The sequence below is a fragment of the Lygodium microphyllum genome, chromosome 20, assembly GCF_053477565.2.
Source record: "Lygodium microphyllum isolate KBCC chromosome 20, Lygodium_microphyllum_v1.1.10, whole genome shotgun sequence".
NCBI classification, from domain to species: Eukaryota; Viridiplantae; Streptophyta; class Polypodiopsida; order Schizaeales; family Lygodiaceae; genus Lygodium; species Lygodium microphyllum.
Window position 1 is genome coordinate 91,544,505 of NC_141154.1, and position 15,796 is coordinate 91,560,300.

At 39.5% G+C, this 15,796-nt stretch overlaps 2 protein-coding genes across 2 annotated transcripts; both read right to left on the bottom strand.

Annotated features, from left to right (window-relative positions):
• Positions 1-9,667: 9,667 nt before the first annotated feature.
• LOC148019126 (uncharacterized) lies at positions 9,668-10,384 on the bottom strand. The gene is made up of 3 exons (XM_087701304.1): positions 10,154-10,384; positions 9,943-9,954; positions 9,668-9,868 (listed from the first exon to the last, which is right to left on the bottom strand). Exons 1-3 carry the CDS (start codon positions 10,382-10,384, stop codon positions 9,668-9,670), a joined length of 444 nt encoding a protein of 147 aa, XP_087557430.1.
• Positions 10,385-10,845: 461 nt separating this feature from the next.
• Positions 10,846-12,552, bottom strand: LOC148019127 (uncharacterized). The gene is made up of 4 exons (XM_087701305.1): positions 12,025-12,552; positions 11,677-11,727; positions 11,406-11,574; positions 10,846-11,174 (listed from the first exon to the last, which is right to left on the bottom strand). Exons 1-4 carry the CDS (start codon positions 12,550-12,552, stop codon positions 10,846-10,848), a joined length of 1,077 nt encoding a protein of 358 aa, XP_087557431.1.
• Positions 12,553-15,796: the final 3,244 nt, after the last annotated feature.

Below are 15,796 nucleotides of genomic sequence, written 5' to 3' on the forward strand. Positions count from 1 at the left end.
TGTTTATATGTTGAGCGACGCATTGAGGGGCCGATCCCCAAGGTGTAGGAGAGTCGCAGAGGGTTGACGGCATTCAGCTGTAGGAGGAACCCCATGTGTATGTGATTCGAGCCTTTTGGCTATGTGAAAGGGATTCCCTTTGAGGAGTAATATTGGGTTAGGATCAGTTGGACTACAACGTATTACAAACGCAATGTTTAGGAAGGCAGAGATTTTGATAGACGCTCCAGGCCGCGAGGCCGAGGGGTTGTCTTGTGCGTAGTGACGAGGCCTGGCTAGTGCATGAGCCAGTGCCGGCCCGTTTTTAGGTCCATCACATCCATACTTTAGATTGTACATTAGCTTTACATGCTTTCAAATTTGATTTATTTGGTTCGATTTGTAGCCCATAGGTAGCTGCATCAATTGTTGCGTAGGCATTCTTTACAGCTAAATCTTCTAATCTTTTCTTCATTCCACCATTGCCAAAATTTGGCTCCAATGGAAAACCAGTTTCAACTGCATGAATTTTTTTATCTTTCCAAAAGATGAGCTTCTCTGCTTCAGTCTCACAGAAGGCAAAACACTCCCTCTTGTCATATTGTTGCCTGTCACACCAAATACAACACCTCTTAAAGCCTTCTCTCATGGGTCTTTGAGTTGATGATCGTCCTCGTTTTTCAACTTTAACATCCAGCTTCTCCACCTTGGAACTAATTTCTCTAAGATTCAAATGAAGGTCACACATGCTTTAAAGGAGTTCATCCATAACATCACTTTTAGAAGGAACAAAAAAAGAAAGAGTTGGTTGATTAGTCAAAGGAATAGGGGATTTTGAAGATGGAACAAGCTCCATCAATAGAGTTGTTGAAGTTGAAGTAGAGCTCAATCTTAGTCGCATCTGCTCTCTTCAAGCAATCATGTGAACTGCATCACTAACATCTGTCCATGTAGTCTTGACTCCTAATCTGGTAGCATCTTCTAGGCGATTAGCAAGCTCCTCTTACAAAATGCGATCTCTAGCCTTAAGGAATAATTCAATCTTTTGACTTTCCATACTTTGCTGGTCTTCATCATCAAGTTGTCCAAATTTACTTTCCAACTCATGGTATAAAGTTTTTGCAGCTAAACCTTTGTTGGGTTTCTCAACCCAATCAGTGAAACTTTTCTTCATCATTAGGCCAGAGTCTTCTAAGAAGAATTCCTTGCGTAGGGCTTTTTTAAATGCAGCCCAATCCATATCTTGTTGAAAAAGACCATGGATTCTTTCTTAAAGACCATGCTTGGCTAGTTTGACAAAATAGTGACTCCATGCATGTTGCGGTACACCAAATGAGAGCTTTTCTCAACATACAAGCGAATGAAAACATAGACATTTTGACCATTAAATTTTTTAAATTCCCGCCCAACTTTCTCTAGTGTCGTGATAGCTGTGGAATCAATCTTCTCTTTATCTTGCCTTTGTTGTTGTTGTTGTAACAATTGGATTTGTTGTTGTTGATCCTGCTATAGTATGCGCACCAATTTTTGTAGAGTATCTCTTGAAGAATCCCCCATCTTAAAGTTCTCTTATACTAACCTTCACGTCGGATTCACCAATGTTGCAATGCGTAGGGTTAAAGGTCACCACAGGGGTTTGGCAAGAAAACTGGACAAGATAGATGGAGATGTGTCTTCAAGAGATAAGTAGATTACAATGAATGTTTAAAGGTTCAAGAGGTACTTCACAGTCAATCACAAGGGTTTGAGAGAGAAGAATTTATGCGGGTTCAAGAGCTTAGACTCCGGAGATGGTAGAGATAAGAGAAGGGTTGAAGGTTTCAAGCCAAGTTTTTAAAGATGTTGATAGAGCTTCCAACTGCATGTTCTTAGCAAAGATCGCAAGAGTATTATCTCATAAGTTCTAGCTCAAATCAAGCTTATTTTCTTGACTGTAAGAGCAATCACAAGTTATAAAATCAAGTACAATATGCTCTCATGTATCATAAAAAACTCTATATCCCATCATTTATACATGATGCCATAGCATGTATCAACTTTGTATGATTACATTCAATGTAGGCTGTTAGGAACAAAAGCTTATGAGTCAATTACAAAGCTTGTAGGGCAAAGAGACTTGCTTCAAGAGAGCTTCCAATTCAGTTCCTGATAGGATAAGCTACCACAGCCAAGAAATAAGAGAAAAAGCTCCTCTTAATTCAACTCAAAGCATCTATGAATGATCTACAAACATTGCCCTACCATAGGGGCACATAATACTTACATATTTTGACAAGATGTCTTCTATACTAGACTAAGAAATGAATTAAAAGAACAATACTATAGCTAATTCTCTAAATATGGCTGAAGATATCAGCCCCAAATCAGTCCAAATATATTTCAGAATTCACATTTGATGATAGCATAAACTTCCACTAACACGGTGTCAGAGTGTTTGGTGTCGAAGGTTCACCAAAGGGGTAAGAGACAACAAGGTGAAGGGAGATTCAGGGAGAGGAGTAGATGGAAGAGAAGGGGTTCGAAGAAATAGAAGCCATAGAAGAATACTCACAAAAAGAAATAAAAAATGTAGAATAATACTAACAGAGATGAAGCATATTAGTTTATTCCTGCATTATGAGAAGATAAAACTCTAATAGATAAAAAATGTGTATAAAATAATACCTTTCTCTATGCTATTCAGATCGCCAATCTGATGCTTCCATTGGCTCCAAAAGGGGGGTAAAATATCAGCACACCTACCCAGAATTCTGCCAGATCACTCCCTCTTTATCTCCAACTTCAGAGTGTTGTTCACTACCAGAAAACAGTGATCGCATGTAGTGCGATTTCACTAATCTTTCCTTTTACATAAAATCCTCTGAAATTAGCTAAAAGCCACATACTTTCTTTTACATGTTATCCTAATCTAGAAGTTGTCTACAATTTTATGGATTTTTACAAGAGATAATATCTAAATTATAAAAAATTTGCTAAAACTTGTCCAAAAATCTAATATTTTTGAACCATGGACACTAACACTAATGTCTAAAATGGCATTGGCTCTCTAAATCAATAAGAAAGCCACACTCTAGATTTTTTTACACAGTGTGCATGTAGCAGTATGAGAGCGGTAGGTCAACTTGCATGGAGCCAGTATTTTATATGGGTCATTGTACATGGGTTGAAAGCATGAGTTATTGAATTGTACATATAGGATGCTGATTGGGTAGCTTTCAAGAGGACACTCGGAGAAGAATTTTACATTGAAGACACCAATTTGATTATCTGTAAGACTTTCCCAGAGTGGGTTTTACAACCCAATAAAGGGTCTTGTGGCTACAAAGTTATTAAGATAATTTGAAAGTTGTTTTGAGCAATTAGATCTTGTAGAACAACTAGCTCTTGCAAGTCAAAAAATTGAATTATTTCTACAATAAGCAAATCTTGAGATAAGCTTAATGATTTGTTAAAAGATGTGATTACAAAGATAGGGCTTAAAACAGAGTAGAGGTATGTTAAGGAAGCTATTATCACACTGGTGAAAAACCATAAAAGAAGAGAAAGATTGTATGTATCTAACTTGCCCACTATTATGAGAAAAATAGTTGATGTATCCAATAAGTCACCCACTACTGTGGCTAACCCTATGGCTGCACTTATTTTTCCCATTGTTAAGGAAGATCTATTAGATGACTTGGTTGCCGAATCTTTAGTTGAAGGTCGCAAAATTGGATGAGAAAGGACAAGAGGAAAGGGGACGAGAAACAATCCCTAAACCAGGGAAAATATGTATATAGTGTGATAGTTTGCAACATGAAAGGTAGGATTGTGCTGCTTATCAGGAGGCCTTGGCATGACAGCTCATCTTTTGGAAAGATGACAAGATCCATGCACAAGAAATGGGATTTCCTTTTGCTTTGAATTTTGAAAAGGGATGTATATAAATTTTTTTGGAAGACTTGGCTATTTGAAATGCTTATGCATTTGTACATGGTTCTACCTTTAGTCTACAGTTGGATAGAATGTCAGGCCAAGTCATGGTTGGTCCAAAGGCTACAATATGGACACATGCTTTGCATACAACTGAAAAAAGAAAAGCTACTGATAATGAAATGTCTCATGTAGGGCAAGACATTCATGATACAATTGTTGGGAATCATCTGTAGATGCATATTCAATGTATGAATATATAGCAAAGGTGCAAAATACGAATGTACTTCTGGAAGAAAAATGAAAGAGAGATGAAGATAATGCATGGACATCTTAGAGAGTGACAAGAAGAAGTGTAGATTAGCCTAAAGCTACAAATCAACCACCTCCCTAATGGAAGAGTTTGAGCAGGAGTAGAAATAAGTTAGCAAGCAAGAGGGCAAGTAGCTAGGATATAAGCTGTAATTTGATATTGAGTCAGCCACCATGGATACCTTAGAAGATCATGTAGTGGAAGAGTTAGCCATTGCATCTATAGATTTTCTCAATGCATTTAAAGAGGTTTATGAAGCTCATGTTTTTCTTGATGCATGAACTCAGAAGGAGATTGGTGAAGTGTTGGATGCACATGATTTGTAGGATATAGTTATTGCTTCTAAGATAGGCTTCTGAGATAGTTCATGAGCTCAAGGATATACCTTTAGAAGATGTTAGATGTAATGCTCCATAGCCAAAAACCTTTTTGGATGCTTTGTCGAATGCCTTGATAGGCAATTCAAAGATACTTCAAGATATGGATTGCTTCACTATTTTTGGTGATGGTTAGCATGTATTGGATGCAAGTTATGCTGAGTTTATGTTTAATGTGGCACACAATTGTCCCTATAAGTAGATTTACATGTGCTAGATTTTGAAAGTGCAACCATGTTGCTATATATTTGTTGATGGGTACATTGATAGCATGCATATAGAGATTCAACAACCTCTAGTGTATGATGCATACCCAAGGCCTGATAACCTTAGAGTGCATGCTTTGTATGGTTTTAGAGTTGTGCAAATACTAGTCATTTTGATTTGTGATCCATGGAAATGCCTTCTTATGTGCGTGATGAGCAACAAATTGATGCAATGGGTGTTTGACCCAAGTGGTGCATTGGTGGCACATATAAGAGGGATGGATATCATGCCACTACTGTCTTAAAAACCTTGAGTGCATAATCATTCAGCTTTCTCTTTTATCTAGAGAGTTAATGCCATATTAGTCATTAGTGTTAGTGTCCATAGTATGGATAGGTCCAAAATACAATATTTTTGGACAAGATTAGCTTATTTTTTATATTTTTAATATTATTTCTTGTAAAATTCCTAAAGAGGTGTGGAAAACTTTTATAATAGGGTGACATGCAAAAAGCAAGTGGATTTTTCAACCAATTTTGGGAGATCTCATATAGAAAGAAGGGCCTTTTGAATTCCGTGATACACGATCACAATTTATAGGTAGCAAAGAGCACTTCCAAAATGGGAAGAAGAAGGAGAGATCCAGGAGAATTCTGACCAAGTGTCTTGTGTTTTTACCTCCCTTTCATAGACAATGGAACTGTGATTTGAGTAGTAGAGAAGAGGCTAGTATTTGGTATACATTTTTGGACTACCAGGGAGCTCTAGGAGATCTAATGCTTGAATATTGCTTTTGAGTAGTCCTAGACAAGGATTTTGTTTATCTTCTTAGGTTCTATCAATACATACTTCTTTGATTCATTGAGCTTTGTCTTTATCTTGTGTATCTATTATCTATTCTTTTTCTTCTCTTCTATCTCCTATTCTCTACTTCCTTCTCTCTCTGATCCCCAGTGGATATGACCTTTTGACTAAAATCCCTTTTTGAGGATGGCTTAACTTGCATTCACACTTGTAAGTCATGTCTAAAAAGGATAGGCATGCCCATCAACATTCTACCCAAGATGAAAAGTAATTCACTCTCAAGAACATGCCACATGCTAATCGAGAACCATTCAAGGTTCTCATCCCATCAATATGGATACAAGGGAAAACCATTGAAGACACTCATCCCCTCATGTAGCTGCCACTTGGCAATATTCAAAGGTATTAGAGCCTAGCCTACATCTAGGGATTCCAATCACTTACCCTCCTTCTCGAAGGTGAGCTCTCAGGAGAAAATAGGTTTTACGGTCCATCTCAGCCTAAATTGACTTCATGGCTAGATTTCTAGAGCTTCAAATCCCAAACCCCCTATCTCTACCCAAAAATTTCTCAATCATGTCCAACATTGAGAAATCATATCCCTTACCATGGCACCATCATTTTAGAGTTTCTGTGGCCAAATAATGTTAAGAAGAGCTTAATTAAGCTTTATATTTTAAGCTTAGTTGACTTAAGAATCTTAAAGCTTCTTTATGAATTTCATAGGGGAGGCTTTTTTATTTGCCATCATTAAGTAGGTCGACAACATTCTCTTGGCCTATAAAGTGATTTTTTTATTTTAGACCAAGGTATAAAAGCCTTAGTTACCTATCCTCTACTTCATAAACTCCATCCTCTCCTACATCGAGTCACCTATATATTGCCAGGTGACACTTCCATGAGGGGATAAGTGCCTTCAATGGTTTTGCCTTATATGCACATTGATAGAATGAGTATCTTGAATGGTTCTCCATTAGCCCGTGGCACATTCTTAAGAGCAAATTACTTTTCTTCTTAGGTGGAAGGTCGATGGACACACCCATCCTTTCAACAAGAGTGATTGTCAAGATTGAGTGTTGTATACCTCACCATTGACAACCTCACCAACACTTCATCAACAAAGTGAACTCCTTGGGTGATGTTGTGTGGTCCTTGCCATGTTGGACGAGTGTGATGTGGTGAGTTGTGGTACCTCCTGCTGATGACTACGGTCCTTCATGAGTTAATGACAGGTCACCTCACCCATCTACTAATTGGGCTAAGTTTTTCTAACTCTACCCCTTTTGATTTCACAAGTCACTCATGTTTTAAGTGTGGGGACATATGTGTATGGTTTATGATCCTCTATTAGGACCATGTTACATCATCAATCTAATATATTAAGGTCTTAATTGTGGAGATGCGTCTGTGTGTGTTTACTTTACATAACCTCATGGAAAAATACCTATAAGAAAATTTAAGCATACTAAGTCCATACCTTGCCCTAATGGAGTCCCTTCCCCACCCACTCATCCTCTTTTCAACATGTCTTTGGGATTGTTCTTTGTCTGTTTTTTTTCCCTTTTTTTGTCACTTTTCTATGTGAACACACCCTACATTCACCAAAAGTAAAATATGGACTTATGACCCTATTCTTCCCTTTGAACTAGCTCCTTTTCCTTTTTATAGCCCTCCATTCTGAGATATGGATCATGAGTTATTAAATTTCAAAAGATTTTTTGCCAATTTTTTGTGTTTTCATGTGAATGTACATTTTTCACTTTGGAACAATGATTTGATGATCCCAGTGACATTTTTCCTTTTTATTGCCCATCATTCTGATGTACAGTTTTTCCATTATTAAATTTTCCATCTTTTCGGGTATTTTTGTGTGCATTTTTTTTACCGTTTTTCCATGTGAACCTGCCTTAACCACCTCCAAATTCACTCTAGATTTGATAGCCACATTCGAGTTGCTCTCCTTCACAATTTTTTATTTTTTTCTATTGTGAAAAATTGATTTTATTTTATTAATTTTTTTGTGAATTTTTATGCTTATTTTTTCTATTTTTCCCATGTGAATGCCCCTAATGGCCTCGAAACTACATTCTAATTTTGTAGCTCTATCCTAATAGTTTTTCTTAACATATTTTCTTTTTTTGGCACTCCATTCTAATGCACAGATTTTCTCATATTACTTTCCGACTCCATTTTCGTTCGTGTTTTATTGTTTTTTCCATGTGAACACGCTCTACCACCCCCAAAATGAAATGCGTTCTACCTCACCCATCCTATTCAACTCCTCATTGCCGACCCTTTTTTTTTTTTCACCTCACTAGATTTTGCACAATAGATCTCTCTTTATTAATTTTTAATTCCTGTTTTGAGTGTGTGTTTTTTCTGCCCATGTGAATGAGTCTTATCCTTGTTGAAACTATGTTCTCATCTACAAGGTCTATCCAGCACATCATTTTGCATGTTTTCCTTATTTTTATGCTTTATTTTGGTGGCTGGATTTTTAAGAATTATTTTTTCTATTAATTTATGTTCTGACATTGCGTGTGTTTGTATGCGAACATCCTTGATTACGGCTTCTAAGACACATTGCCCCGTCCATCATATTGTCCTCCACTCGTGCGTATGCCCGCATGCCCTATCAATCCCATGAACACAAAATTTTTTAGCCTCGCCCCGCGCACATGCACAGGACGGGGGGGACCAAGGTCCTTGAAGAAAAAAAAAACAAAACACACATACACACACACAACATGCTACCCCCCTGCCCCCTGCCCCCTGCCCCCTGGCCCCCCCCCTCCCAATCGTATGTCTATCCCCCCTATCCCATGTCCACACCCCCTACTTCCTACCCCTACTCCATGTCCCCCCTCTAGCCCCCTAACTTCCATCCCCCTCCCACGTGCCCCCACCCCCACCTTCACCGTCACCCCCATCCCCTCCCTCCCATCCTTCCCCCCCCCCAACTGTCCCCTTCCCTCCCCCGTCTCTTCATTCCCCTCTCTCCACCCTTCCCTACGGCCTCCCTCCTCTCCTCTCCCCCAATTCCTTGGCCGTGGCCACCACTCCCATTGGTCTTGCTTGCGCCACTATGAGGACCTTCTTCCGCTACTGGCGTTCAAGCCTCCTGGTCCTCCCTATACCCCATCGCTGCTGCTCAATGCCCTTGCCAGATGACTATGATGTGCTCCCTACTGACACCCTCAATTGCTCCTCCTGTTGGTGCCCCATCCTACCACGCCCCTCCTTTTCACCTCTTCCTTCTCTCACATCTCCTTTCCATCTCCTCTTGCCCCTCATTTCTGCCTCCTCTCTCCCTTCCCTTCCACCTCCTCTAAGCCCTCCCTCCCACCTAAACCCTTCCCCTCATATGAGGTGCCTCCTCCAACAGACTTGGAGGAGTCCTATTAGTAGTCAATTGAAATTCATATCCATTGTTTATTGTTGCTTTGGCAGAGCCTTAAAAAAAACTGCATTCCTATACTCAATCCACCCTAATACATTCAGTGCACAACTCTCATCACTCCGACAACACTCTTTCTTCACCTCAAACATACACACGATTCCGCATGACTATTACTCTCTCTTTGACAGAATTTGCACTGAAAAACGGAATGGGAAATAAACAAGTAAAGAGACTAGAAACTGCCAAGAAGACTGTCATAATTGTATTCCGCCATAGCTACATCAGAAAATCCACCAAGAAACTGATAGGCGTACACAAAACTCAAATGGCATCATATATATAGGCATACCTATGACCATCCAACTTCCAAGATCCGAAAACCAACCAACTTTCAAACTTACAAAAGACACTTTAAATATTCAGAATTAAATCCACCCAAGGTCTAGCCTAAACACTTGGCACAGCTCGGTGGCTTGAGCCCATCGGCGGCTGACCTCGGACCCACAATCCCTTGATCCGATTTTAGCCACTAGGGGCCTCTAGCTGATCCGACACCGCCTTGGCTGCATCCTTCTCCTTTCGACAAAAAAACTACATGCCATCCGGCCACAAACCATTATTGACTTCTGAATTCCGATTTTTGCCTGTACTTGAAAATCCGCTACAATCCTCCATCTATTCCATCTCAAAACTGCTCCCGGACTTACCAAAATCCCCCATATCTGATTCCGACCATATTGGCACAATGTCAACCCATTTGACAGCTATTTCTTCAACTTTGTTGACCATCCATTTAGGAATATCCGGAACCTTTCCATAGAATTCCTTCAGTCGGAACCCATTCACTAGTTTCAGAACCGGAGTCCCAAACACATCCTTCAATTGAAAAGTCCCTTGCCCTAACTCTTCCACAATCTGCTAGGGCCCATAGTACCTTAACTTCAACTTACCTGGATGCGGGCCTAATTTTGAATTATACAACATCACCCAATCACCTTTCTGAAAAATCTTGAATTTGACTTGCCTTGCCACCCATGTCTATCTTCTATTCTGAGCAATTTCCACAGCATATGCACTTCTAATCTGATCCTCCTCCGATCTCAACAATTGCCTTTGTCAGTGTAATACTAAATCCTCAGGACTCAATCTGTGTTGTACTACCAGCCTCAAACTGGGAACCACATACTCCATAGGGACTACTGCTTCCATACCATACACAAGTTTGAATGGTGTCATTCCAATAACCACTTTGAAGGCTGTCCTAAAGGACCATAGTGCAGAATCTAATTTGTCATCCCAATCAGTTATGTTTTCCTCCACAATTTTCTTCAAAATTCTCACCAACACTTTGTTTGTACTTTCTGCCAATCCGTTTGCTTGAGGGTGATACATAGTAGACTTCTTATGCAAGATCATATGCTTGGTTGTCAACTCCTCTATGACTGAATTCATAAAATGCACCCCTTGGTCTGACACCAATTGTATGGGACAACCAAACCTTGTCATAATATTCTTATACAAAAATCTAGCTACACTTGCTGCTTTGTTATCCCTGAGGGGCAATGCCTCCACCCACTTCGTAGCACAATCCATTGCAACCAAGATGCACCTAGCTCCTGTTCTGCTAGCTTTTGGCTTAATGGGGCCAACAAAATCCAACCCCCACTTCTGAAATGGTTCTAGTGGCAAAACTGGGTGATCTTGCATCCTATCCATAGAAGTTGGTTGCCCTATCTTTTGACACTGCAAATATTCCCTAGCATACTGATATGCATCTTTCAGCATTAATGGCCACCATAACCCGTCTTGCATTATCTTCCTTCCAGTTGTTTCAACAAAAAAATGACCTCCTACTACTCCAAAATGCGCCTCCTGTAAAACTGCCTTTTGTTCCTCATTCGGCACACATCTTGGATAATCTGATCCGGTCCTTTTATGTATAAGGATCTAGCAATAATCAAGAATGGTCTGCTTTTCAAGGCGAACTTGTTTTTCTGATCTGTTGACATATTTGAAGGTAAAACACCATCTGTCAGAAATTCCACCATCTGATCATACCAATTTTCAAACTCTTGCCCTTTCACATGAAACAATTCCGCATCAGAAAGTTGATCTGAAACTCCAGGTATTTCCTGCATATTCTCGAACTTGCTTAGATAATCTGCAATTGCATGCTTATTTCCTGGTGTATGCAACACTATGTAATCAAATTCTTGCAATAAAAGCATCCATCTTGCCAACCTGCCTTCCACCTTTGGCTTCTTTATCAAAAAAGATTAGTGCCTAATGATCCACATGAAAAATGACCTTGTTGCCAAGCAAATAATGCCGAAACTTTTCCAAAGAAAAAATCATCCCCAAAGCTTCTCTTTCATAACTGTGTAATTCTTCTTAGCTGGTCTCAACATCTAACTTGAATAATACACAGGATGAAACCACCCCCAGGTCTTCTCCTGGATCAAAACAGCTCCAACTGCTAGATCAGATGCATCCACAAATACATGAAATGCTAGTTGCCAATTTGGTGGTTGAATAATAGGGGAAACCACAAGCATCTTCTTTAGGATTTGAAAAGCCTTTTCCTGAGCATCTCCCCAAACAAATTCAACATCCTTCTTTGTCAAATAAGTCAAAGGTGTACTGACATTTGCAAGATACCGTAAATATCGACTATGCCATTTTACCTGACCCATGAACCTCATCACTGCCTTTAAATTATCAAGAGCCGCTGCATTCTAAATTGCACTGATCTTATTAGAATCAATTGACATACCTTCCTCAAAAATGATTTGGTGGTCTAATAACTTCCCTCTTTGTAGAGCAATTGCACATTTGTATGGAATTAAAAAAATCCTAAACATCCGACACCTCTCTAAAAATTTCTTGAGGTAATCCAAATGCTTTGTCTTAGTGCCAAACACTGAGAAATCATCCATAAAAATCTGCATAAACTCTATCAAATATGGCTCAAATGTTTTAAAAGATGCTTTAGAATATGATGGTGGTCCATTCTTTAGACCAAAGCTCATTACTGTGTAGGCAAATGCACCCCATTCAATTATAAATGCAGTTTTGGCGACATCCTCCTCGGCCATCTGTATTTGATTATAACTTGAAAACCCGTCAAGAAAGCTGTACATCTCGTGTCCGGCCACATCATCAAGCATTGAATCCAAAAAGGGTAAGGGAAATGGATCAGCCACCATAGTTGCAGCATTCAATTTTCTGTAATCAATACATACACGGATCTTCCATGACTTCTTAGGGACAACAACTATTGGTGATAGCCATTCTGCCTGATCAATAGGTATAATGAAACCCACTTGCAGTAGTTTATCCAATTCCTGCTTCACTTGCTTTGCATAATTGGGATTCATCCGATATCGTTGCTGAATTACTGGCATTGCATCTTCCTTCAAGTTGATCTGATGTTTGTAAACCTCTGGATCCATACCTTTCATATCCGAATAGTCCCAAGCAAAGACATCAATGAATTCTTGTAACAGCTGTCTAAGATCTTTCTTAAATGACTCATCTAGATTAACACTAACTTTCACCATCTTAGGACTTGTGGCAGATCCCAAATTTAACTCCTACAAATAATCCTCCTTGACCCTTGAAACTCTCTCCATTAACATATCATATAGAAATTCTACCCTTGTAACAGCTTCTTTTGGTGGAACTGCATCATCAAAATAATCCGTGTATTTCACCATTTTGGAGTCAGAACTGCTTGCTGCTTCCTTATTAGTCTCCTGATTTTCTGTTATAGTCCCTGACTTAGAAGATGACTTCTCATCAGAATTACCCAGATTCTCCCGAAAAACATACTTTTCCAGAACTCACTCTACATCCACCTCAAAAATAGGAACAACTGTTGGATTTGCTTCCATAAACATACTTTTCCGAAATTCACTCTACATCCACCTCAAAAGCAATTGGTGGAAATTCACTCTACATCCACCTCCTCATCATCCTCAACTTCCTCAGCCAAATTTATGGTCTAAGCCATCATAGGTTTGACAGATGTTGGCAAATTTTTCTTTGCAGTCATAGGAATTCTGACAAAATGTTTGCCCTTCTTCACAATGACTTCATTCTGATCCCAATCTTGTTTAAGCTTTGTAGCTTTAAACCATGGCTTTCCCAGAAGCATAGAATAAGCATTCCCTACATCCTGCATTTTTAAAACCACAAAATTCACTTGAAAAGATAACCCATGCACCTTAAGTATTTGACCTCTTAGCATTCCGATTGGTTGGACTCTTCCTTGATCCGCCATTCGCACTTGAAACGGTGCAGGCTCTAGTTTAGCATTTGTCATCTTCAAAAATTCTACCTCTGATAAAATATTTACACCAGATCCACCATCAAGCAGAACATCCAAAAACACTCGACCATCAAACTCAAGCTTTACCATAGGAATAGTGAAATCCACATCATCAGGACTGATCTGATAAGCCCCAACATTTTCTTGTATTGCTTTCGTAAAATCCGCAACAGGTGACTTGTTTGTGACTGAATACAGCTTGTCCCTGAAAATGGGAACCAAAGAAAGCAGCAGATCCAATGTAAATTTCATAGGAGTATTTAACAGTTCCTCAAATAAGGCTTTTGATGCTAATTCTGAATTTCCACCAATTTTAAGCTATTTTTACTTTTGTCTAGATGTCACCATTTCTTTTCCAAATTGCTCCACTTCCTCAGCAACCTCATCATGTACCTCCTTCTGTTCCTCCCAGTCAAGTGGTGGTTTAAGCTTAGCTTTTGAATGTGTAACTGCCAATGCTTCAGGCTTTGTTGTCTTACACTAAAAGCAATCACATTTTGGAGAATACTCGGCTGTCACTTGATTTGTCACCTGATCCTCCACTAGAGGAATTTCCTTCTCAACTTTCTGTCACTTCTAGTTTAATAAGATTACTTTGAGGTACCTTAGCTGCCTCTCCTTGCTGTGCAGGTGGTGCAGGTAACTGTGGTATTTGTGTATTCTGTACCTGTTGATCCCATCCTTGCTGATTCCAATTTTGATCTTGTTTCCATCCCTGCTACTGTTGCTGCCAATTTCCTCCCCATGGCCTATAATTTTGATAACCACCATATCTTGGTCTAAAGCCAAAATTGAAATTACCTCTATATGGCCGATTGTGATTATAAGGTAGCCTCCATTGTTGATTTTGAGATCCTCTCCATCCTGGATTGTTAAATGTCCTCTGTTGTCCTGCAGCATCAAGAAAAACCCTAGCTGCTTGTGTTATACCTTGCTGCATTCTTTGCTGAAGCCTTTCTGGTATTGGGCCTCTGTAATTCAGATTATACCAACAATTTTGTGTTTTATGACCATCCATGTCACATATATCACAATGAGGTTTCTTACTTGACTCAGCCTCTTGCTTGACCCCCATTTATTTCAGCTTCTTCTCCACCATTTTTTCCACCAAACTGTCTTTTGGCTTGTCCTTATCCCGCTTCTTATGCTTCCTCTTATTATCCTCCTTTTCTGAATCCGAATCAGAATCTATATTAGAATTAGATCCACTACTTGTTCTTGACTTGGAACTTGAATCTGTATCCGACTCAGAATCATCGTCACTACTATCATCCGAATATCTCCTTTTTCTCCCTTTCTTCTTTCTTGAACTCTGCTTTGTGGATTTTGAATCAATCACTCCAAACCTCTTCTCTACTCTAGTTGCTATTTGTATTGAATCATTCAACCCTGCTTTAGCATCCACTCCTGCAACTGCATTCCGCAGCTCCTTTCTCAAGCCATTCATGTAATATCCGACTAACATCTCATCAGTCGGCCTTTCTGATGCTGTAAGTCGTCTCAAATACTGATTGAATTTTTTATTATAGTCCTCCACAAACATCTTCTTCTGCTTAATTTCTTTTAGCTTAGCAAGAACATCATTAGGAGTTTTCTCCTTCCGAAATCTATTCAAAAATGCTACCTTTAAATCCAAGTAATCTGCAAAATGATCTGGGTTTTAATTGCTCACCACTGCATTCTTTGAATTGTCGCATTTTATGCTGAGCGTCATATACTCCGTCAAATCCTCTAGCCTGCCATCTTGTCTCAAACTGAGCTATGTGGCAATTGGGGTCTTCTTTTGACTTCCCTGAAAAGCTCTCGAACTTGACGCGAAAATCCACCCTAGTTACTACCATCCTTCGCCACGTATTTGGGGATAGATTACCTGCAGAAGATGCTAATGTCATTGGTGATGGAGGTGGTGATGGTAAGCCCCCTCCTAATCCCAACGGATCAAATTGTAACCTCCTTCTTGCAAAAAATACTTGTTGCAAAATTACTCCTCCTATCTCAACTGGTGTCCATTGCTGTTGATGTTCCTCTTCTTGAAAAATTCCCCCATAATGCTCAACATCCTCCAAATCTTCTACACTCCTCTTAGACTCATACCCTATGCTGTCACTTTGCATTCCAAGGGTTTCTTCCACATTAAGGTCATCCTCCTGCTGATGCAGCCTCCGCTGTCTTTCTGCCCACCTGATAAAATATGAATGAAGAACTTGATTCGACTCTTCCAGCCTGACTACCTCCTAGCATTTGACTCTCCAAGAAACATAGGTTGGACCACATATATGACTTCCTATTCTGCTCTGCATCCTCTCAGCACTCAACCTTCTACAGAAGAAAAGTGGACTTGAACATGAATATCTTCCACAAGCATCGTGATTTCCAGTGTTTATTGTTGCTTTTGCAGAGCCTTAAAAAAACTGCATTCCTATACTTAATCCACCCTAATACATTCAGTGCACAACCCTCATCACTCTGACAAC